The sequence below is a fragment of the Panthera onca genome, chromosome E1 (assembly GCF_046562875.1).
Source record: "Panthera onca isolate mPanOnc1 chromosome E1, mPanOnc1 haplotype 2, whole genome shotgun sequence".
NCBI lineage: Eukaryota > Metazoa > Chordata > Mammalia > Carnivora > Felidae > Panthera > Panthera onca.
Window position 1 is genome coordinate 3,152,473 of NC_138352.1, and position 25,502 is coordinate 3,177,974.

General features: G+C 47.8%; 1 protein-coding gene across 2 annotated transcripts in view; it reads right to left on the reverse strand.

Annotated features, from left to right (window-relative positions):
• The window catches only part of PRKCA (protein kinase C alpha), a 398,747-nt gene that overhangs the window by 85,689 nt on the left and 287,556 nt on the right, over positions 1-25,502 (reverse strand). For both annotated transcript variants that reach the window (XR_013552221.2, XM_078438248.2), the window contains exons 6-8: positions 3,813-3,969; positions 2,615-2,749; positions 2,265-2,361 (exon numbers count right to left, since the gene is read on the reverse strand). Coding sequence is in view for 1 of the 2 variants with exons in the window: in XM_078438248.2 (XP_078294374.1) it covers positions 2,265-2,361; positions 2,615-2,749; positions 3,813-3,969 (389 nt within the window). In the remaining variant the exon portion in view is untranslated. The remainder of the gene's footprint in view (positions 1-2,264; positions 2,362-2,614; positions 2,750-3,812; positions 3,970-25,502) is intronic.

The window sequence follows — 25,502 nt, forward strand, 5'->3', positions numbered from 1 at the left end:
AACTCCGGTGCAAAGTGCACTGCCGGGAGGGAGAAGAGTGACGGGCATGACACACGTGGCCTCTAACCGGCTTCTAGAGAGAAATGCAATTCTGGCCTCGAGCCCTCACACCCGGCCCCTTGTGTTTTTTGAGTTTGGAACTCTGACCTTTATAAAAAGCTACACTCACTGCCCGGAAAAACAGGAAGGTTACTCGCCAGGAAGCCAAGGAAATGAAGCATAAAAAGTGGGTCAATATTTCTCCGTCAGCAAAGCCAAGTCTTGGGTATTTCCAAGAGAGACGCCATCATGATGCCTCAGTACTGTTCTGCCCTCAACTGCATCCTATACCAGCAGATCCTGACCCGTTGATTGCTGATGATCTACACCTATAGCTTGAACGTCAGCAAGGCTCCGTTCACCTTTTTGGCTTTTTCCCTGCCTGGGACGTAGGAGTAGTGCCCGCACTCGGCAGCCCAGAAGTCTCTGGAAGGATTCAGCCCTCAGAGAGGCGGTGTGATGCTGGGGATGGGGCTACTGTCCTCGGCTCGGGGGAGGGGAGGGGTGAAGGTGGGAGTAGTTGATGCATCAAGTGAAGGAAAAAATAAATAGAAAAACAGCTATGCCTGGCATAGATGCTGGAAGCTACCCCAAGCCTTACCCATCTCTGCACTTGAATGCCTCTAAGTATTACAAGGCCCCTTCGCAAAGAACTTCATTATAAATAAACATAAACATATGTTATAAATTAATTATATATTATATTTATAAATAAAAATAAATATATATATGTGTGTATATATATATGTCCCCCTATATTTTTTAGGAGCAGAGATTACAAGCTGATTTCCACTAGCTGAATTTTACCTGTGTTTACACCAATAGATGTGTGTTTGACCTACACCAAGCTGAGTTTTAATGAGCTGCCAATATTAAAAGAAGTCAGAAGACGTTGTATCAAACCATCTGGATTCTTGGCTTCTCTTGAAGAACCAGAAGGTCTGGTGGCCAGAAGGTCCCTCATTTGTGTGTGGCAGCAGTCAACGGGTGCTGAGTAACAGTGGCCACCTTTAGACACAGTCCACACCCTACTGTCACCAGTCCTGAGGCCTGCTGTCCCTTGCCACGGACTGCTGTCCCTTGCCATTGACTTATACCATGTGTGACTCCTTCATCCTTCTGAGGGCATCCGGGCTCAGCCCTGACCTTAAGCATTTGCCATCAGCATCCACTTCAACCAAGTACCAGCGTAAGAGAAGCACTCTGAACATTTTTATGTCCCTAGGAATTCATTCTACCTCCATATGACCTACGTGTTTCTTTAGCGCAAACTTTTTTGAGAGAAGGAAACGACGGAGGGAGGAAAACAAAACCACCTGCACCTCATTAGTGTCAGTATTTTCAGTAACAGTTCAAGTATCTGTACACCTCTGTGTGTGTGTGTGTGTGTGTGTGTGTGTGTGTGTGTGTGTGTGTGTGTGTGTTTCTTCAGGGTACGGGAATTTCCGGGAATCCTAATTAGCCTGAAGAAGAGAAAGATTCAAAAAGAAATGAACCAGTTACACAGACTGGTATGGTTACTGTACGAATGCCTCAAACAGCCAAAGTGCAGATGATTAGAGGAAACAGAAAAGATTAAAAGCTGTGACCTGGAAAGTACGGCAGGTGCTTAGAGAAAAGAACGTTCGTTAAGAGCGGAGGTGTCTGGAAAGTGAAGAGAAGTACAGACAGAGAGGAGAAGAGAAAGAGGGAAGTGAGGAGGAGAGGGAGAGCACAGCAGGACAGGGAGGCGAGACAGATAAATCTGGGACGGAAGGCAAACACAGACCCTCACTGGGAAGGAGACAACGAGCTGGCCTTTTCTAAAGGTCTGGAGCAAAAATGAAGGTGCTGGCTTAATCACACCCAAACCACCGCCTGAGCTAATGCCAGAGTGTCCCCCTGCCATTTGGAGAAGCACAGTCCTTCTTTCCAGGAGAACACTGCACTTGGAACACTGCCTGTCTCCCCACGGATGTGCCAGCCAATTTCTTATGCAGAAATCACCCGTGCTTATTTCTGGGATAGTTCTGGTCTCTGTTCTCTAAAATGATAATCAGGCCTAGAATGTGAACACAGCTTGCCAAGGAAGGCGATTAGGCGGCATTTCTGTTCTTAAATATGGAAAAAGATGAACACTTAAGTTGCTTTTTGTCTTTCAGCAGTGTGACCACAAACCCTGGCCCTGCCTGAGGTCAAGCTTTCCAAAGGAAAGGCAGTTCCTGCCATTTCATTGATGTCCTCACCTCGAATTTCTGCCTGAGCTCCACGTTTCCTTCTTCATCTCCTTCTGGAATGGGTACGTTGTAGTACTCACCTTCTTCTTGGTTAAGCAACTTGTACCTTTGGGAGACACGGAGGGAAGGAGAGTTAGGAACGCCACATTTGGGCCACTACGGGTTCAGCAACATCTCTCCTTCCACCTCTAGACCGGCTGTTTCTGAAATGCATCCTGTGGGGAGACCACAGCCAGATAACCTCACAGTCAATGGTCATTTCAGACCAAAGCCAGTTTGCTGAATCTCTAAGGGCTCTCGCGTTTAGAGACTATGAACCTTTGGATGACACGGACATATACAACCTTGGGCATCCTTACCATCCACTGGCCGGTATCTTCATCAGCTCCGAGACTCCAAAGGAAAGGGATCCCATGAAATCGTTCCTTGTGGTTCGATCCCAGTCCCAGATTTCTACGGACAGCCGTCGGTCTTTGTCAGAAGGTTTCAATTTGCTACAAAAGAGCACACGCACAAGGTTATCTAGACCGTCGCTTCCTGGGAGACGCCACGTGCTCATGATAGGAGTCTGACATTCAAACAACAATAGTATATTCAGTTCTCTTCCTGTGGCTCCCCACTGCCAACAGAGTACCAGGCCATGGCAGTCAAAGCTCCAGACTAGCAGTTAGCAAACTAGGACCCACAGGCCAAATCTGGCCCACAGCTTGTTTTTGTAAATAAAGTTTTATTGGAAAACAGCCATGACAATTTGCGTATATATTGTCTATGAATGCTTTTGATTTGAGAACAGCAGAGTTGTGTGGTTGCAACAGAGACTGTATGACCCAGGAAGTCTAAGATATTCACTATCCGGCCCTGTATAGAGCAAAGCTTGTCAACCTCCGTTCTACACAAAAGAGCTCCCTTTGGGGTTGTCCACACATAAACCTCTTCCCGCGTGTCCTAGTCTACAAGGTCTGTCACTTGCTTGTGCTCGGCTGCAGGCATTGCTTTCTCTCAACCCTGACGGTTTTACGCCTCCTCCCGCTGCCTCCTTCCTTCTTTCTCCTTCTACCATCTCTGCCTCTGAAATCCTGGCACTCCTTTAAACCCCGTTTTAAACGTCACCTCCTCCAAGAAGTCTTCCCCGTTGAAAGGTGAGGATGATTTTTCCATTTCAGGGGTGACAGCATGTGACTCCTGTATTCCAGGTTTTAACAATTATTATTTAAATTCTCACCTTCCCCTAAACCTCCAAAGAACTTAAGTCCATCAAGAGGCGGACACACTTTATACTTTTATACACTGTGTGTTTAACATAAAGTATTTTTTGTACAGGGTAGGTTCTGATGCTATTTGGGGCCTGCATTACGTAACCCCCGGTAAACCAAATTACCATCCACCAAACAGTGGTGACAGCAGCGACCTCTTAGCAGTGGTCTGAGATAGTCCCAGTAATGGAGCCATGTTTAAAGGCATTTACAACAGGCCCGCCTCGTTACCTCTCACAGTGAGGCGGGCAGCTCTGTGATGCGTAGGGAGGGAATTCAATCAAGGGGGGAAGACAAAACTTACAACGTGAAGGACTCATTCCACTGGGGGTTCAGTGTGGAGCGGATGGTTTTGGTTTTCTGCTTGCTCTCGTTCTTGGGATCAGGAATGAGTTTCAGCTTCACGTAAGGATCTGAAAGCCCATTTGGATCCATAGGAATTAGATTTTTTGCATCTCGTACTGTGGAGAGAAAAGGAAAAAAAAAAAAAACATCAAATGTTATAAAAAGAGAACTGACCTGTATTGCCCAGTGTCCTGTGTCAAGACCAAGCTGAGTGACAGAGACCTCAAGATGGTGTTGAAAGGGAGAGGAGGGGAGGACCAAAAGCCTCTGATCCTCAATATGAGAAAAGCTTCCCGCTGTCATTGCTGCCAGAGATAATGGGCATCACGCCGGCCCCGCGGTCTTGCCCTCAGACTCCGTTATCAGCCTGGACCAACAGCACTCTCGACCCCTGCACACCACCTATTAGAGACTCAGCAGCCTGGGCCCCTCCCCAAAACTACTGAAACAGAATCTGTGTTTAAATAAGACCCCCAGGTGCTATTTGCAGCCCTTCTCCGGAACCGGTGCGTGCCCTGCCCCCGCACAACCAGCCAACCCAGGGCGTGGCACTGCATCACACTTGAGCTTCTAAAAGGGTTCACCTCTTTTCTTTGTAAAGGGCCAGCGATTTCCAACCTGGCTACACGTTGGAATCTCTTGGGAAGGGGTTCAAAAATTCCAGTGCTCACAACTAAGCCAGAAGCTCCGAGGGGTGTGGCCTACGTTTTGAAAAGCTCCCCAGGTGATACTATTGTGCAGCAGCAGAAAGAGCTAGGGGCGCATACAGCTGGGATACAGAACACGCCCCACACGTGTGCTCTGCCTTGTTATGTGACGTGCACAGCGTGTCCACAGACCAGCGGCACCTGGGACATCAGCTGTGTGCCCATCAGATGTGTGGAATCTGTCATTTGGGCCCCACCCCCAAACTCCCAAGTCAGAATTCTCATTTTAACAAGACCCCCAGATGATTCCAATGCGCATCCTAGACCAAGAAGCACTCGTGTGGGAATCCAAAATAATGAGGAGCAAAGGCCATTTCATCCACAGAGGGAGGCATGCTCAGAGATGCAGCTAGCAGGGGTTTATTACCTCTGGGAACGGGTGAAGCCACTGCATGTAAATGAGATAGGCCATTATCTACTGCTACGATAAGAAGGGACAAAAGCCTGAGCCTGCCTATCCCAAATGTCTTCCTCACCATCTTCCAAAGGCATCTTCCCCAGCATGGCTGAAACTTCCCATCCTCAGGGTCCCTAATTAGCCAGACACCTTGAGGACACATCTAAACTGGGACTGGGCTCTGAAGCCCAGTGGCTCTCCCAGTGTGGCCCCTAGACCGTCAGCGTCACTGACTGAGTCAGGACTCTAGGGGCAGGTGCAGTGATCTGTGTTCACCAAGCTTCCTGATTCTGATGCATGGGAGTATTGGGGAAACACTGTTCTTGTCTAGTACTGATTATCAGTTTAGCTTGGCTATTAAAAGCAAGTCCTTAGAAGAATTTTAGAAGAAGGTGCTAGAGTTAACAGTGGGCAGATATAGAGCAGGGCATAGGGGATGCTAAAGATGCTGGGTCCCTGGACATTGCCCCAAGAGAAGTCACAGACTAGCATTGCCCATTACCAGCCCGGGGACACACTGAGTGCCCACGCCTGCTGGCCAATAGCCTTACATCCTCCTTGTCTGGAAGTCTTAGCACGGGCAGGTGACAAATAGGACCATTATTCAAATGGTCTGAGTGGGGGGAGTGGACTGGCTCAGATCAACTAGCCACAGAGAAGCCAGGCCTATGTTCCTCTATTCCTATATTCACTTATGCTTTCCAAGCATTTCCCCCTCATAAGATGATATCTAACTTTATCCACCTGGGGGTGGATAGAACATATAAGCAAGCAGGCTCATCAGATCTGCTTTCAAATCCTGCCTCCCTCATGGACTCCCAAGCACCGGAAAACAGAAATTCCTGAGTCTCTGCTGCTTCACCTAGAAAAATGAAGAGGGGCTCACTCTCTGTGGGACGGGATTGGTGGGGGAAGTAAATGCAATGACGTATGTAAAGTGCTTTATACAGCTAGTGGCTTAGAAAATGGAGGGGGGAGAAGGCACTAGGATAGGAGTGTTTACCATGCCTAGTCCCCAGTGCCCACAGTTTCAAAATCTTCAGTGGGGCAGAAGGTCTCCAGGGGATCTGGCTGCCTGAGATTTTCCCTCAAGCTCATGCAGAAGGTCTTTCAGTGCATGGCAGAAGACTCAGTCTCCTAAAACAGCAACCCAAGGATCACAAAAGATGAAAAGTATGAGCATAAACATAGGGCTCTCCCATAAGGAATGGGAAGGGGCCAAAGGTCTCTCTCCAATTAAGCACTGGGATGAGAATCAGATACTTTTTAAAAGGCAGCTAAAGCCCCAGAATGTCTAACACTGAGGCTACATCTCAGCTCAACTAATGAGGAACCACAGAGGCTGCTAAGAGTATTGCCAGTTACAGAATGATTACAGGCGCTGCTTTTTTCATCCTCGATTTCTAGTCCTGACAGCCAGCCCACACAACATCATTTAAGGTGGATCTCTTCTGAATGGTGATGAGTTACAGTCTTAATGGGATTTAAAGCTGTGGGCTTCCCACTGAGATCCTATGATTGAAGTGGAAAATAAAGAGAGTTATCAATTCCAAATGTCATCGAAGTAGACACTGGGTCCAAATTTCAATTTCCCATTGCAGTGGAGAGTAGCCTGCACTCTCCACTGATGTGCGGCTGACTCACCACACACCAGGGCATCCGAGTCAGGACTGGGAGTAGATGACTTGGGGTCCCATCGGCTCAGAATGTGGGCTCTGGGGACAGGCTGCCTGCCTGCCTTTGAATTCTGGCTCTGCCACTTGGTGGTTGTATAACCCTGGGCAAGATATTTAAGGTCTCAGTGCCTCAGTTTCTTCATCTGGAGCATGGCAAACCGCTCCCCACCCCCCGGCCCCGGCCCTGGGAAAGATTATAGAAGTTCATACATGCAAAGTGCTCAGAACAGTGACAGGTGCACAGTAACAGCCCAATAATGATTATTACCATCATTGTTAATACACGTTGCTGGCAGAGAACACAACCCTAAAGCCTTAGATGTCCAGAAACTGGACTGACAACTTAAGAGCTGGCAAAGCAGATGCTGTGAAGGACAGTACGATGTGGAAATTTTCTGGTGCACCTGCAAGCGTGTGGTGCCAGTGAGGTCTTAGCCTGAGAAGCAGCGCTGGAGGGGGGTCACCAACAGGAGTAGGTGTGGGCAAGTTAGGGAGGAGAAAAGAAGAGCCAAATGAGGGAGGCAGTGGACGTGAGGGGTGAGAGGCAGGAGAAGGAAGAAGACGCAACCAAGATGCAGGGTCAGAGGGTGGTGGGGACGCTGCCCTCTGCGCAGGTGCGGACGGTGGCTAGGTACGCCAGGGTGGTGGTTCAACACCTCAGCTGTGATGTTTCTGCCGTATACTTGATGCCTGTGCCCCATACCCCCCCCCCCCCCCCCCACCGAGTCCCATTTAACCGGTCCAGACTGAGGCCAGGCATTAGCATCTTGAGGCTTCTCAGGAAGCCATTCAATGCACCTGGCAGTGGTTCTCAGAGCGTGGTCCCTTGACCCATGTCACTGGCATCTCTTGAGGACTCAGTACATTATTCACATTAAAAAGAAATCATAGGGGCGCCCGGGTGGCTCAGTCGGTTAAGTGTCTGACTCCAGCTCACGTCCTGAGCTCACGGTCTGTGAGTTCGAGCCCCACGTCAGGCTCTGTGCTGACAGCTCAGAGCCTGGAGCCTGCTTCAGATCCGGTGTCTCCCTCTCTCTCGCAAAAATAAATAAACATTAAAAAAAATAGAATAAAAATGAACAAAAAACAATACACTCACTTTTTAACACTCAGCATTTAAAAACGAAACGTATCACGATGGTAAATGGAAAACCAAGATTGTCTGCTATCGGGAGAAAGGAACCATAAAAATACATAACAATGAACATCTAACAGACTTCCTTACTCCCAGCAGACACAGGTGCCCCCGAGGCCTGATGTTAGTGCCAAAGAGGAAATTAACGAGGGTTGAGCGTTAGGGATATTCCAGCCCTGGCTGGAGCCTTGCCCCACACCTTACAACCAAGAAGGAAGGGAAACCGGAAGAGGAATAACTTTGTCACCATGGTAACTGAAATCTTTCTTATATCAGCTCAGCACCTTCAGAAATCATCTCAAGTATGAGCCAAAGTCCTAGCCCGCCAGGGGCTCTGCCCCACGCGTGGGAAGCGTGTCGTCGGAGGCACAAAGGGCGGGCAGCATTTCACAGCACGTCCAAGAACAGACCCAGCTCAGGTCCCGTGGCTCATTTCCTGCCTCTCATCTTGCACAACATCCACACTGTTTTGACCCCAGGAAAAAAAAACAAAACACCTGCTACTGCGTAAACTACTGAGAATGAGGCTCTTTGGGGGTCAAGTGCTATCACGTCAGTGCAAGTTCTGAGAGGTCACTGGTCTCTAGACACAGCGACACAGAAGCAACACATCCTTTACCCACTCATGGCTGCAGCACTAACCCAACTGGGCCCAGAGCCCCGTGGACGGCACGCGGTAGGAGTGCCCCCCCCCCCCCCCCACTGGTGTCTGTGGTTTGTTCTGCAGCTTCTGTGAGAAGGACACGTCCACTCAAGAAATATGTCTGCGCCATGGTACTGGCCATTTCAGAACCATTATTTGTTCTCTAATTCCAGAACTTGAATAGAAATACAGAGTATGAGTTCTATTACCATCTTTCGGCTTGAGATGCTGGTTTTCATTTTTATAAAAGAATCTGCTGTCAAGCCCAGCATTAAGAAAAACCAGCCGTGGTGGCGGGGGGTGGGGTGGGGCGCCTGGGTAGCTCCCAGTTGGCTAAGTGTCCAACTCTTGATTTTGGCTCTAGTCAAGATCTCATGGTTCGTGAGTTCGAGCCCTGCACTGGGCTCCACACTGGCAATGCAGAGCCTGCTTGGGATTCTCTCTCCCTCTCTCTCTGCCCCTCTTCCTGTCTCTCTCTCTCTCAAAATAAGTAAACTTAAGAAAGAGAGAAAAACCAGCCTGGGTTAAGAGGTTATATAATTTCCTGATTATGTAAGGTATCATTTCTGGACAAAATCCATTCAAATAAGATTATGAAGACTGAAAAGCACCTCCACGGTGCCTCAGAGATACGTGATCTAGATGGCTGGGCAAGTCCAGGACATGTGAGTTTTGAGTGTTTGGGCATATGAGCTGGCTCGTCAAGAGCTCAGAGGCGGCCTTACCCAGACTGGGAATCTACATCAAAGGCACATTCTGGTAGATGGAACAGCTAACACTTGGGGATGAAGCCAGGGGTTTGCTGAAGGCCTGCCTGATGCGGGGGATATAGAGGTGGCCTCCATGCTTTCTCAGGGAGAGGCAAGCCATCCCCACAAACAATGGAAGTCAGGTTGAGTGTCTAATGTGCATCTGAGGATATATAATGACGGTCAGGCTCACTTCACTTGGAAAGCGGCTGCAGACAGCAGCTGACTTCTTCTCAAGGGGCCACTATAACACGGCATCTACCAGCGTGGGCAGCTGGGTTCGAATCCTTGCTCTACCTCTTTTTAGCTGGATGACTTCAGGCAACTTACCCCACTCATCAGTTTGTTCATCTGTACGACGGGAACAATAATAGTGCCTATTTCATAGGGTCGTTGTGAAGATTAAGGGAGTTGATATTTGTAAAGCATTTAGAAGGCAATCTGGAACAAATGGAGTGTCACAGAAGCATTTGCCACCATTACTAATGATCACATTAATACGTGTTTGCTATCTTTATCATCATCGTGCAGGCCTCCTGTCTGGTCTCGGAGGCAGGGCTGCTTTCTCAGGGTAAAGAAATCTGGTATGTTAAAAGGACAGTTCATACAGTACTGGAATTTCCAGACCTCAGGGTTAGGCCAGGGTTCAACAGTCAGCTCCTAGTTGTTCTAAAATAGCTTGGGATTAAAAAAAAAAAAAAAAAAAATCAGTGCAATCTTTGATCCATTCAAAGAATGGTCCAGATGGTCTCTTGATCCGGGGAATGTATGTAGCATAAATTATCGAGTCTAATAACAACACCCGGAGCTCACCACCTAACATAAAGCTGGAGGGCCAACACCATGGAAGCTATCTGCTGTTTTCTCCCCACCTCCCCCCTGACTCCCTGTGGCTTTTCAACCTCACTCTGAGGCTGCCTTAGGGCACTCTGTCTAGGCACAGAGCTCACAGAGGCTCTGGAGGATTCAGGCACAACATACGCTAAAAGCTTCATGGAGGACACAGCTATGACCCCTTTGCTCACAGACTGGACTTGTCTTCACTGACCCACAGTAATCCTGCTCAACAGAGTTCAAATCTGTACGGGAACATTGTTCGGCGAGGCACAGAATAGTCAAGTGCCTCCAAATTCAAGGACAACGTGGCCCTTCAGATGGTATGTTTTGCTTTAGAAAATAATTCTCTATTTTTAGTGTCTTTTTCCCTCTCTCTGCGAGCATCCTTGCTCATGGCTTCTGTTTAAAAAGCCAACAGTAAGGACAAAGGCTCGAAACAAGGACTTGCTGCAAAAGTCAGGACTGTTCAGTGCATGCTGACCTCGTGACCCTCCCCCTCCCCCTCGCTTCACGGCAAAAACAAGAATAAACAACATGTTATAATCCTACCCCACATTGTGCAAAAGCAAAAAATAAGTTTTCTGACGCTACAGAAAAACAAAACCATACAAACTCTTCTTTGTGTGAAGTTACCAACAGCAAAAGCAATGAGAATGCAAAAATGTTGGGGGTGGGGTCGGGGGACAGGCAAGTGTGGAAAATGAATGACGCAGTGTAGTGTCTGTGGTCAAAAGAACCTGGTGTCATTGAACATCAGGCCATAAGAGTGATGGGAGCTTCCCAAATCCATGAGCGGTATCCTCCAGCAAACCCAGAGAAATTTGATAATTATTACACAGCCATAGCACCTTCTTTCAAAGAAGTTTTTTTTTTTTTTTTTTTTTTAATTTTTTTTTTCAACGTTTTTAATTTATTTTTGGGACAGAGAGAAAGGATGAACGGGGGAGGGGCAGAGAGAGAGGGAGACACAGAATCCGAAACAGGCTCCAGGCTCCGAGCCATCAGCCCAGAGCCATCAGCCCAGAGCCTGACGCGGGGCTCGAACTCACGGACCGCGAGATCGTGACCTGGCTGAAGTCGGACGCTTAACCGACTGCGCCACCCAGGCGCCCCTCAAAGAAGTTTTAAGACCCAGAATTTCTTACAAAGATATGATCAAAGGTGAACAGAAGTTTAATGCCAGAGAGTCTCTCTTATAAGGACATAAGTGATCACATAGATTCCGAATCATCTCCCCATCTCAAGATTCTGCACACCCTTCACATCTGCAAACACTCTTTTTTTTCCCCCCCCAAATAAGCTCATATTGATAGATTCCAGAGGTTAGGACCAGATACCTCTGTACAGTCACTATTCGGCCCAGCATGGGTATCATTCAGGAGTTCCTTTTTGCGGGGGGTGGGGGAGAGGGGCGGTGGGGTTGAAAACGATCTGGACTTAGGGGTGACGGCTGCACAACCTTGTTGAATATGCTGGCAACCACTAAATTGTACACTTTAAAAGGGTGAATTTTATGGTATATGAATTCTATTTCAACAAAAAGAAGGACAGATTTATGGCCACATTTCCAGCTGCCTTACTACACCTGCTCACCTAACCTTCACAGCTCTCCTGTGAAGTCATGACTCAGATGCCCATTTTCGAGAGGAGGGCACTGAGGACACCAGGATGTTAAGGAACTTGCTAGAGGTCGGTTATTTAGTAAGTGATGGAGTCAAGAGTGCAAAGGGGTCTTGAGTCTGGGGCTTGAGTGCTGCTCTCTATTCGGTCCCTGCATTCAGGTACAGGTGTTAGTGCAGAACAGGACAGCAAACTTCTATAAAGGAACAGATCCTAAATACTCTAGGCTTTGCAGGCCACAAAGCCCCCGTCACCACTGCTCAAGCCTGCTGGCATGGCGGAAAAGGAGCCACAGGTAATATGTAAACAAATGAACACACTGTGTTCCAATAGAACTTCATTTAGAAAACACAGGCTGAGGGCCACATCCGCCCTCAAGCCATAGTTTACTGATCCCTGACACAGAACCAACACCTGCACCGTCTCAACCACACACCAAAGGGAAAGCGACGTGGGAAAGAAGGTCTACTTCCTGGTAAAGACTCTGCTTCCTTCCCGTTCCTTCTGCTTTAATCTGAGCCTCTTGAACTCTGAATTTGTCCTAAAGCTTGAAAGGGGTCCCGGGCTGGAGTTGAGGAGGGGGTGTGTCTCCCACCAGGAACGACGTGGGTCATCGTTCTTGGTCACTGTCCTCTCCTGTCTCAGAACATCCGGAAGCCAGCGTCTCTCAGGCGTACTTGCGCGTGCTTTCTTCTCCTCCAGGCGCACGGAGCTTCTTTGGTGGAGCAGTCTGCCGTCCTAGGCAAACCTGACTCGCCGCCTCCTTCCTGGAGCATCCGATCTGGCCGTGACCTGCTGCAAATGGCCAACCCTACCTTGTTCGTGCCCTTCAGCCTGTTCCACACCTCGGCTCCACCCGGGGACCAGGTGCAAGTGGCGAGCCCGATAAGGCATCAGTGGGGCCATTTTCTAACTATGCAACAGCTGCTGGGAAATTGGAATTAAAAAAAATTTTTTTTAAATTTTTTTTTGAGAGAGAGAGAGAGAGAGACAAAGCGTGAGTGGGGGAGAAGCAGAGTGAGAGGGAGACACAGAATCCAAAGCAGGGTCCAGGCTCTGAGCCGTCAGCACAGAGCCCGACGCGGGGCCCGAACCCATGAACCGTGAGATCATGACCTGAGCCGAAGTCGGATGCTTAACCGACTGAGCCACCCAGGCACCCTGGCAATTGGAATTTCAAAGGAATGTGTGCCCGGGAGCAGTGGGATGCCCAGAAGCCTATCTGTTAAAGGAGAGCTGGGCACAGGAGAGGCCCCTTGGCTTTATTAGTTAATCTAGCTGTAGCCAAGGGCTTGTCCTGATGACAGAGTTACTCTCCTGACAGCCTAGGTGCTCAGTTCAGGAGCATCTCAAGTAGCTGACAGGCTGGATCAGATAGAAAAAGGGGAAAAACCCTCACCCTACTAGCTCGGAACGATGCTGAAGTTCAGTCACATCACCAGGTTCTCGTGTTTCCTCTCGATTACGCTTTCCCGGTCACATTACTAGGAAGAACACCCTGTTCTCAAGGTTTGTTTTCGCCTGGACTTGGGGCCTCTCCTGCCGATGTTGCAAGGGAGAAAACCGCGTCTGAGAAGCTGCCAGTTTCCTCACGTTGTTACAAGTCAGTTCGGCACCAGAAGCCAGAACGGCTTGGCACGCGTTGATGGGAAACCGGTGGGGTGACAGATTGCTTCCGGAACAGGATTTACCGAACGCCCTTCCCACGAGATGTGTCGGGGGTGGCCAAGCTGTCTAGCAATAGGCAAGGTTCCGGGCTTAGGGGCTCTGAGTCGGAACCTCTCAAACCAGGCAGATCGACAGGCCCTGGCACAGGTGCAGCACGTCACAGGTGACGGAGGGCAAGTCAGAGCTGGCAAGGCCGTAGGCCATCAGGCTGGCACAGAAGGATCACCACAGAGAAAGGGCCCTGGGCAACTTCTGAGAGCAACAGCTCCCGAGTCACATTCCTGCTGCGCACGGGTTTTAACCGAGGGGCAGACAGGTCCACCCTAAAACTCGGGTTACAGATTCTTTATTCTCTTAAGCCATAAGCCCCGTTAGGGCACTATCACGGTTTTTATGGCCGGCTTAGGGCAGCGATGCACTTGAGCTGAGGACTTTTTGGTTGCATGCCTTAAAAGCCCTGTTCTCTAAGGGTGGAGGGATCTTCCTCCTTTCTCCATGCCTTTCCAGAACTTGCATGCATGGGACAGGCGGCATGTCTCTTGGTGGATTCCCTGCTTTGGCTGGGGATGGAAGAGGTCCGGGGACTGGGGGAGGTCCTGGAAACGGGGAGTGAAAACTGGCCGAGAACTGCGGGACAGGAGGTGCTGGTAAGGTGGTCTGTCCGTGGCCATGGCTGCTGTGGCGAATTTTCTCCACTGGCATGAACGTGGGTGCCAGGACTGTGAGCCATTGAGCTCAGGCTGGCAAACGGAAGTAACTTCCAGCGGGTACCAATACAGACTGGATAGGACAGATGAGACCTGATCATGGTGGTGACCCCACATGTCACCACTGTGCATCAGACGGATTCTACAGAATCACTGAGCTAGAAGAAACGAAATGCCACATTATTCTCCCACCAACAAAACAGAACGGAGAGACTTTCAATCATCGCTTGAGTGACACCGTAGTTTTGAGGCTTCCAAGTAGAGAAAAGATGCCAACAGCCTGTGTTCTCTATCACTTACTTTAATATTTCTGCACAAACTTCAGAGATGCTCCATACTCTGGTCCGTTCGCCTGGTGCCTGGTGCCATGACTCAGGAGCTGGTATCAGTTCTGACTGGCTATGTTATTTCACCGTACCCGACCTACCACATCCAGTACTTACATAACCCAAAAGGCCCCTTCCACACCGACAAGGCCAGTCTGCCCGCCACTAGTTATTTTAACCCCCTACGGCCTAGCATAGCACCTGGTACCTACTCGGTGACTGTTGGCTAAATATGTGACTCTCCATGCCACCCCTGTCCTGTGCTTCTGGGGCCATGCTACCCCATCTCGGGCCACCTGGAGCACACACTGCCATCTATCCCAGTTCTACTCGTCCCTGTCTTGGCACAAGACTCCTCTTCTCTGACCTCCCACTCTATGGCTGCCTCAGGCCACCAGAATTTCACCTCTACAGACCGACGGCAACTTGAGGGCAGGGGCCGCGTCATATCTTACTGGGTAACTCCCCCCGGGGTCAGCACAGCACAGGGCAAGGCAAAACCCATGAGTGCCCAATGGATTCTTGTTATTTGGCTGAAAAGCTAACACAGGAAAGTGTGCACTTCTGTTTTGGTTGCAGTACAAAAAGCGTCCATTTGGAGGGACTCTCAGACAAGGAAAAACCCAGCAGGCCGAAAGAAGTCACACACTTTAAAAAAAAAAAAATGTTAGATGCTTTGAAGAAAGCATCATTGAATCCAAAAAGACTAGAGGGCATATAACATAGCTTCAACTTTCAGGGAAAAACCCAGGAAAACATAGCAGAGAGGGCCATTTACTCTTAGGGAAAAGGATCATGTAGAACTTCTCAAGGTTTCAGAAATAAAATGCAAAGGTGTCATCGACGACGGTGAATGACTTTGGACCAAGTAACCATGGATTGTGACCCTCTGAAAAAAATGGAGTCTTGGAGTCGCTCAGTTTGGCCCATTTGTACTATATTATGCTGTGTCCAGTCTGGTGAAACCATCTGTGTTGAATCTTACAGAATTCAAATTTTGATCTCTTTCCTGTTAAGAAAATACGACCCATACTTTTTTGTAATATTTGCTCCTGTATTGACAAAGACATAAAAAATAAGACACACTCAATATACACCCGCTTGGCATCCCTGTCCTACATATAACCCATACATAAATCTGGATTCAGGGACATATGTAGTCTCACATTTTAGGACCTATTTATTTTATGTTCTGTTTCACTGATGAGACACCATTGTGTGGTGATGAGGACGTAATTTCTGTCCCTGTTAATACAATGGCCATTGATACGCCAGAAAACATGAGTCAGCAACTCTTCAATCAAAGTGTCACTGGAATAAAACTTACAAAAGAGAATTTGGAGGATTAGGGTCTGAGATGAGAAAGTAACATTTGGTCCTTGGGAAAAGATCATAAATATTTCACTACTTTTTCTCTTATAGTTAATGGACAATGAAAATTTCTATTCAAGTTCTATAACCTTGATGTTCTGAAAGGAATGGAATACGGTTGCGAGAAACATAGTATTTTCCAGGTTATGGGAGGCTGAAATGGTTTTGCACAAACATAGGAAGATTTTTAAGAGAGATTTTTTTCCTCATGAAAGTGATACACTCATTGTACACAAATTTTAAATATGTAAATATATATATATATATTTCTCAAAGTTCATTTATTTTGAGAGACAGAGCGAACAGGGGAGGAGCAGAGAGAGAGGGATAGAGGGAATCCCAAGCAGGCTCCGTGCTGCCAGCACAGAGCCCGACATGATGCTTGATCCCACAAATGGTGAGATCATGACCCGAGCTGAGATCAAGTGTTGGACACTCAACCGACTGAGCCACCCAGGCACCCTTACATAAAAGTACAAAGAGGGAAATTTAAGTCACCTATACTTCTGCTGTAAGAGAGAACCAATTTTGGCACATTAGTGTATTTACTGCCAGGCCCTTTATTCGGCATGTAGCTCCACTGAAATATTTATTTATTTATTTTTTTACAGAATTCACATCTATGAACCCAGTTTTAGATCCTGCCTTTATAACAAGGCATGCTTTGAAAACACTTTAAATGCCTAGCATCCCGCTTTATGTCATAATTTCTTTAATCAGTTCCCTGTTTGGGGCTATCTGTGTAGTTTAAAATTCACCTCTGTAAATAACATAGCAACTGATCTTCACGAACAAATATTCATCTGCATTTCTCATGTTTTTCCTTAGGACACATTCTTAGTAGTGAAATCAAAGAGTACAAAATCATTCAAGACTCTCTACATGGATCACCAAATTACTCCCCCAAAAGTTCTACCAAAGTCTTGCCAAGGGTATGATGAGTAAAGTAAAAACAAAACAAAAAACAAAACAAAACAAAACAAAACAAAACCAAACACAAAAGAACCTCTCCAAAAAAGCAGCGTAATTCTGGCTTCGTTGATTGCTTTTCAGGTTGAAATTCTTGTTTGTTCACTCCCCATCTGGTTATTTTGGTCATTGCTATTTCTTTTTCTTTGACTCAACTCCTTGCTCAAGTTCCTACAGGGCATCAAATTATTTTCTCACTGGGTCAGAAGAGCTCCGTAGACCTCAGTGAATGATAACAGCTCTTGTCCTATTTGCTGCAAACTGCATTTAGCTTTCATTCACGATGTTTCTAAAAACACAAGGACTTAAGTTTTTAGACAGTTAACTCTGTCAAACATTTCCCTTTTTATTTCTCCTATTTCTTTTATGTTTAGGAAATCCTTACCCTGACATTAGCAAAATACTCACTTACGTTTTCCTGTATTATTTTTTGGGTGTGTGCAATTTTTAAATTCATTTGAAATTCATTTTGGTGTGCAGTGTGAGGCGAGATCGAATTTATTTTTTCTTCCAAATGTTTAGACATTTGTGGAATCAGGCTCATCTTCTCTACTGGGTCGATTGGCTGTGGTTTGTTTATATTAGGCCACTGACTGCATCCTACAGGACTTTGTTAATTCTTTCCACAAGCCTATGCTTTACGTTGTTCTAGATTTCCCCCATGTTTTAAAAGAAAGCCTTTCCATCCAGGTGGGTAGGGCAATTCCATTTCAGCTGCTTGTTGCCCTTCATCTAGTAAAGCTCTGCCTGTTGCGTACTCTTAGGTTTGTGAATCATTCTGCTTTAGGTTGATGGGGTTCAGGACGTGCCACCCCAAAAGAGGACGCTTCGGCATACTGAATATTTAAAAAAAAATTTTTTTTTTTTAACGTTTATTCAGTTTTTGAGAGACAGAGAGAGACAGAGCACGAGTGAGGGAGACACAGAATCCGAAGCAGGCACAAGGCTCTGAGCTGTCAGCACAGAGCCCGACGCGGGGCTCAAGCTCACAATCCGTTGAGATCATGACCAGAGCCAACATCAAGAGTCAGATGCTTAACTGAGCCACCCAGGTGTCCCAAGTATGTTCAACTGATTTTAAAGTTTACTACTTGTCTTCATGTATCAGGACTACCCCATTTCGGAACTTTTAAGCTTACTTTGCCTCGTAGTCCTGTTTGGCTGGCCTTTAAGTGGCTTTCAAGAAAGGCACATGGGAGATGCGTGGTCTGAGCCTTTACATATCTGATAATAGGCTGTGTAAATGGCAATTTGGCCGGGTGAGAAATTCTGGCACAACCAACTTTGTTTCTCCGAGCTCTGTAAATGATGCTTCCTTTCCTCCTCAAATTAAGTCCTGTGTACAATGAGAAGTCTGATCCCAACTTGGTTTTTGTTTCCTTCTATGTAACCTATATATCCTGGAGGGAAGGCATTTGTTTGCTTTGTGATTAAGAATGTTCTAGGATGGATGAATCACTAAATTCTACACCTGAACTAATAGTACGCAGTATGTTCACTAACTGGAATTTAAATAAAAACTTAAAAAAAAAAAAAAAAGAATGTTCTAGAATGTTTCTAGCTGTAGACTTCCCTCCATTACTTTTGCTGGGATAGAGTTCATTCTGTTTAGTTTGAATGCTCCATACATTTGTACCTATCGTATGGAATTATCGCTTCCTGTGTCCATTTTTTGTTCTTTCATCCTTGGGACGAACACAATGATTCTCAAGTCGTCTCCTGTTCTGAGTCTTCCATTTGGTATCATCCTCTCTTTACCATCATTTTGTCCTTTTGCCTGCATTCTGAAAGAGCTCCTCAGGATTCTTCCGGAGCACTCATCTGATTTTCTACAGGGCCACCCTGGTTCTTTACTAGTCCATCATGATTTTAATCATGTTCCTGCAATTTAAGCCCGTTTGCAGGCATTTCTTACTTGCCCACCTGACTTCATCTTGTCTGCCTCCTTGTATATCCTGATGTCATTAAAAACAAAAAAAACAAAAAACAAAGTCTCATCCTCTTTATGTTTCAACCTTTTTGCTGAAAGGGCTTCCTGTTTCCTGGAGATGCTGTATTCTTGCATTCTACCCAAGTTTATACAGAGCTTTCGCAAATGATGTTTTGTAGTCCTTGCCCCCTCAGCAATTCATCTTTAAATATGTTCTCCACAATACTCCCTTTCCTTTATTCCTCAATATATATTTTAAATGGGTTACGTATTACGTGTATGTTTTCCTTCTTTATTCATTTGCAAAGCGAGTAAAGCTATATCCGGAAGGATACATGAGGGAAGCTATATCCAGACTTGGTGTTTGCCAAAGGACACTATGTTTAGATTCCCCACTGGCTCTGTCCACTGTCTACTTGGATACTTGTGAGTTCTCTTCCCTCAAAACTAGCCTGGCACTCAGGGCGCCTGGGTGGCTCAGTCAGCTGAGCGTCCAACTTCAGCTCAGGTCACGATCTCACGCTTTGAGAGTTTGAGCCCCGCATCGGGCTCTCTGCTGTCAGCACAGAGTCCACTTTGGATCCTCAGTCCTCCTCTCTCTGCCCTTACCCCACTCACACACTCTCACAAAAATCAACAAAACATTACAAAACAAACAAACAACTAGCCTGGCACTCAAACAGATGCGCTGGACCTAGGTGAGGTCACATCCCTGTCACAGTGCAAGACAATCACACACACGCTGAGTCAATGGCGTCCATTTGACGGACATTCAGGTTCTTCCTACCCCCACATGCGTCCACACGTGTGTGCTTCACACACGGGGCTCATGACCCTCAGGGACATAATCCACCAAGATCAGTCCTTTCCTACGGCCAATCCTTTTTTCTTTCGGAAGTTATGCTGTGTGGGATGATAAGAGAGAACAGGATTTGGGCTCCCTGAAATCAAAGGGCTGCCTGCCAGGTTTTTTTTTTTTTTTTTTTTTTTTTTGGCTGCTGAAGGCCCTGTTTCTCTGAGCAAAGGGGAGACATAAAGAATCTTCCTGCTTTTCTTCAGGAGCACAGGGCTTTGCTGTGTGTCATACACCAAGGATGGCCAGACCATGGATACATTTGTTGTTGTTGTTTTTAATGCAGCCCCACGAGGCTAATAGTCAGGAGAAACTCCTCTAAGACTGAAGCAGTTTGTCAGTCTCAGCTATGGGTTTCTGGCTTTTGCTAGGTCTTTCTAACATTTCAGAGGGACACAAGAGAAACCACGTTTCAGCTGGCTGACTTAATTCGATGTAGAGATGTATTCATTCCTTAGGTGGATCTTTGAATTCCACTGTTCCTAGAAAGCCCGGTGAACAGGAAGAGGAGGAAATTCCTCTCGGTTTGAATCTAAGCTGCCGACCATCGTTTCTCCTGGCAAACACTTCACTCCTGCTTCCATGCTGCCACCTTGACACTCTGTGGGTGGCTTTTCAATGTGCCGGCACACTGGGGTCTGTCCTTTACAGGCCAAGGCTACGTCTGTTCAACTCCATTCTCCATCATCTCGTCGGCCATTTCACCTCCAGCTTTAATGTTACGAAAATTTCAGACGCTCCAGACAGAACCTGAAGGCAGAGGTCAGGGGGAAGCACAGGGCAAGGAGGAGGGTCCGTCTCCAGCCTGCTCAGCTCACCGCTCACTTTCTTGGGCGGTCTGTAGGGGAGCATGCCATCTGTCTGGAAAGCAATGGGGTCGGCTGGCCTAGGAAGTCTCTAAGATTCCTTCCACTTGGAGCATCGCTGTCTGCAAATTGACGTTCACGGCGCGTATTTATGCTCTGTTTTCAGGGTATCACCTATGTCCCAAGTTCTATGTTCCTAGTCTGGATACTGATTAGGTCGTGAAAGGTCCTTCATCCTAGAAGTAACTCCTAACTTCGGAGGATCACAGGAGGCCTTGGAGAAGAGGATGGCTGTAGCTGCCCTCCCTCCCAGAACGCAGATACAAAATTCCGCATGTTAACTTTGGGGGTCTCCCTGACGCCCTGAAGCTGGCGTGGGGCTGGTGGGGGGATAGCCACAGATCAGAAGCTAAGCACTTGCTGTAAGGTAAACACTGCTGCTCAACCACTTGGGAGTTACTTCATACAGATCGTCTGAAAGACGGGGGATTCAGGTTTCGGGGCAGACGCTTCTGCAAAGAATTAAGATAAAGGGAAGCCACAGTGAAGTGATTCCCCCTCCCTCGGGGACAGAGAGTTGAGGGAAAGGCGTCTTCTTTGGGGATGAACGAACTCTAGGCTCCATCAATACTGGATTGCAGCAGAGCTTGGCAAAATCGGCCCCAGGAGATAGAGGGATCCTAGACATGTAAGACCAGCCTGTGTCCAGCAGGACTGAATTCAAATGAGAGAGCAGGGGCGTCGAGGCGGACATCTGAGACTGGCCCAGGGAGAAGCTTCTGGGTGTTTCCCTTCAAGGACTTTTGGACCCAGAAGCACAGCTGCCTCTATCTCGGGATAAATGTGAAATCTTAGCCTGATGCCCTTAACGTCTATCTAATTCCATCATAATTCCATGTTCAGTTGGCAGAGTTCTGAGTCCCCTGAGGTCTGTTTACAGGGAAAGAATGCATTAATTACCCCAGCGGATTTCTGCTATTTGTGGTCTATGGTACAGTGCTATACAGGGTAATCAATAAAATGGGTTCATTATGATTCGCTTTCTTGGGTATCTTGACTATAGAGGCTGCTCTGATCAAGCAAGCAGACACGTGGATGGCTTTATTTCTCTCTGTAAAATGATGGCGTCTGAGAGGACTACATTGGATTTGTTCTCTAGGTGCCTGGCTGCCTCTGAACGGTAACAAGAGTGAATCTCGGGGCTCAAAAAATGGAAGGGCCAGAGTTATTAGCTGTTATTACCTGCCTTGAGATGCTACCACATTTCCACATGACCGTCTGCTTTATGTAATCGGGTGCTCTGGTTTTAATAACTTACCCCCAACACCATCCCAAACATACTTTTTTTTTTTTTTTTTTTTTTTGGTTTTAGTTTTAAGTAAATCTAACCTACTATAAAACTAGCACTTGAAATAACCAGAGCTGCAGCTCTCCAATGTTACTGTGTCTAAGAATCACCTCGGGAGAACTCATTAACGACAGAGGTTTGCAGTTTCCACTGTTGGAGAAGTGGGTTCAGGATGTCTGAGGTGGGAGAGTCATCTGCATACTGAACAGAATCCTGCTTTGAGAAACGTGGCACGGAGATGCGGTTACAGACCCACCGGACTGACGTTAATCAGTCACAGAGGGTACTTGGCCCACCGAGACACCCCCCTCCCCACCTGCCATTCCTACACTCAGCCGCAAACCAAGCACTGCTCCTTCTCTCGGGGCCTCTCCGGTCTGCAGGGTGTGGAGGGCAGGTTCTGAATCAACACTCACGCAAGCGATCCATCAACTGCCACCAAGAATATTTCGGTCATGTTTTCAAGGAAACTCCCAGGACACAGAACAGAAACATTCTTCCGGGACTCAAGTTCTAGCTCCGCCTCGTCACCGGGCAGATCCCCGAAACCCCCTAAGCCTCCATTTCTTCATCTGTAGGCTGGAGAGAAGAGTCTCACTCAATAGGAACTATAATACTAAACGGGATTATGCAAGTAAAACCACCAGCACGGTGTTTGGCACAAAATAAGTAGCAACTTTTAACTACTCTTATCAGCAGGGCGCCTGGGTGGCTCAGTTGGTTAAGCGTCCAACTTCAGCTCAGGTCACAATCTTATGGTTGGTGAGTTCGAGCCCCACGTCTGTGCTGACAGAAGAGAGCCCGCTTCGGATCCTCTGCCCCCCCACCCCCCACCCCAGCTCATTCTCTGTCTCTCTCTCTCCAAATAAATAAACTTAAAACAAAACAAAACAAACTATTCTTGTCATCAGTGTCATCCAGGAAAAAACCAGCCATCCCACGGACACTGAGACTTACTAAGTGCCAGGCACCCTTGTAAGTGGGGGGATTCTGCCGAGTAAACAAGTAAAACAAAAAAACAAGTGAACATAAGGGTCCTGGGTGCATGGCAGCAACACTGCAGCGGGGAGAGAACTTTCCGTCCACAGAGGGAGCATATAATACTGGGATGGATCTGACCTTGGGAAGGCTGCTCCTGGGCTCGCGCGGCCGCCCTGCAAGCCCCAGGGCACGAGACTTTCTGGTTCTGGGTCTCACTGACAGAGCTTTTGTCCATACTAACCTTTAGACACCCGTCAAACCTGGAGACTCTGGGCATCAGCCCCCCACCTCCCCGCCGCCCCGCTCCCAATCCAGGGCATCAAAGCGCTCCAAAGACAAGGAGTGATGACAAATGCAGTTTGCTAAGAGGAGAGAGGGAGGGGCAGGGGAAGGTGCCATTACTCAGTTCTCTCCTAAATGGTTCCTTTTGTGTTTCTGGCTGCATAATCATCATCTCCCCCCTGCCCGCCCCAGCTGATAGGATGTTTTCCTCAGAGGAGTGAGAGGATCCCAGAGACGATACCAGAGATGAAGAGGGGAAGAACTCGAACTGGGTTCGGCTGACCTGTCTCCACAAAGTCGTTGCTTTCTATCAAGGCTGGTTAAGCTTGAGTAACTGGGGAGGGGAGCGGAAGGTACTTCCTGCCTCTCCCCCCTTCTGCCCCCTCAGTCTGATTACTTCCCCTCCATCCGTGCTTAAAATAGATGGAGCTGAACTGAAAATAACCGAGGAGATTAAATTAAATTAAATCAGGCCTGGCTCTAAGGCAGCTGCTAATAAAATCATAAAGCGTTCACATCGGTGTGGCAAAGACGAACATGCTTATTGGGTCTTTATTTTTACCCCCGAAGTCGCTGAACCTTCCAGAGGCAAAGCCAAACGAAATCAGCCTTCTGTGCCCTTTATACAAGGGACTAGGTGCAGACACCTGTGAGGCTGGTGACGGGCAGGAAATCTGTTCTCGTGAGAAGCCCGAGGGAGCCCCATCTTTCGGTGGACTCTGCCGGGCTTCCCTGCCAGGAATGTGCCGGCTGCGTGGGAGGCCGGGGTAGCCAGTAACAGCCCACACGTGAGGGCCGTACTTCCTCCAAAGGGACAAAGTGTCCCACCCCAGGCCTCTCTCCCAACCCCCTCAGGACCGAAGACTCTCCCATACATTCTTGGGTCACCAAAAAAGGGGTCTGCGCTGATCCCGAGGGATGCACTTACCAGGAGCCACGGGGGTGGGGTGGGGGTTGGTGTCAACAAGAGACCACAATTAGCCTTTGTCTCTAGAAGACCACAGTTTTTGGAGAGAGGGCCAAAGTAACAATAAACCGCGTTCCCAACCTCTCTGTTACACCATTGCCGTCTTTAATCTGAAAATGCCAAGCTGCAGATAAACATTAATTAAACTTGTGATGTCAGGGCTAAGGGCTTTTTACCTGGAAAAGCCTCTTACCACCTCAACCGCAGTTAAAAAAAAAAAAATCTAGAAGTTCTCATTACCTTTGGGGTCTGACTAGGCCCATCGGTCAAGAGGGGTGCCCGCCCCAAGGTGACCACGTGCATCAAACCTAGCACATGAACTGAATTAATTCTGAAAAGATTGGGGGCTGAAGATCTTGGGTGTAGGACTTTTAATAACCAGGCTGCTCGTAGAACCACAGCCAAGGTGCCAAGGCAGTCACTGAATCGAAAACCAGCCAAGTGGAGAGGGGAAACAGGAAACGTCCCAGTACTGTAGGGCCCACAAGTCAAAGACTATCCACAGGATGAAGATTCCGTTCCTCGGGAGGCCTCAAGAGGTGGGCATTTGAGATCTTAGTGCTTTAGGGAGGACAGAATGGAGTGGGGGACCTGCTGTTCCCAGCAAAATCACCACCGTTTACAAACCAAGCAGGAGACAACATCAATTCCCCAACCGAGGGAGAGACTAATGGTGATGATTCACAGATAAAAGGTACCTTGCTTTGTCTTTCCCTTGCTGAATGGAAGCCAGGTCACCTGACTTTTTTTTCCCCCGGGAGAGAGGCTAAGAAGCCAAGAGGCATTGTTAGCATGTTGCCAACTGGTCCATTCTCGCAGTTGGAAATGCTCAGGAAAGCAAGGCCCTGGGGGTGACAGGCCGAGAGTCTCCAGGACCAAGTAAGCCACGCAGCCTGTAGACAAAGCTGCCCAGGGGGAGGGTCATTTCGGGCCACACCGTTCACAAGCCAGGCTGGAGGGCTTTGTCCAGTTCCCAGGCCCTAATCAAACGTCTCCACCTTCCTGGCACCCGTTCTACCTTTTAACCGTGGCCCCCTTCACAGAATGCCACTTCCTGGGGGTAAAGCCATCACTAAATCTCTTCTACATCAACACCATTTATGCTTGAGACCTGGTGTGCTGTTTCACAGCTTCTAAATGAGAGGGGTGATTAATGTGCTGGGTGGCTGGACTGGACAAATAGAGCCAAATCCATTTTTCCTTTACCCCTGGCTGTTTCTGGAAACTGGCCAGGGCAGGGATAGGTTTTGTTCAAAAGGGACTGATGAGTCATATCCAACTTTTGTACAGAAGCTTAGACACAGCCGCTGCTCTTCAGTAACTTCGTGGATGTGCAACATGGTTGAAGGAAAAAGGCACCAAATTGAAAGGCAGGAGCCTGGCTTCGGTTCCTGCTCCCAAAGCAACCTTCTGCACAGCCCCGCCTGCCAGCTCCCGGTCATACCGTGTCACTTATCATCTTGTCTGCTTAGCACCGCTTCCTGCTCCTGCGAAATGTCCTTCCCTCACCTTGCCCGCCCTCTTCTAAGACTCTGTGCATCAGCCAGTGTCAAGGGGTCCAGAGCTGGCACATGACCCACAGTGAGCCGATGAATCCCTTCCCTGGGAGTCTGGATCGTGAAGCAGTTAGAGGCAAAACTGGAGAACCGTCCAGGGCCATGCTTTCTGCAATGTGGG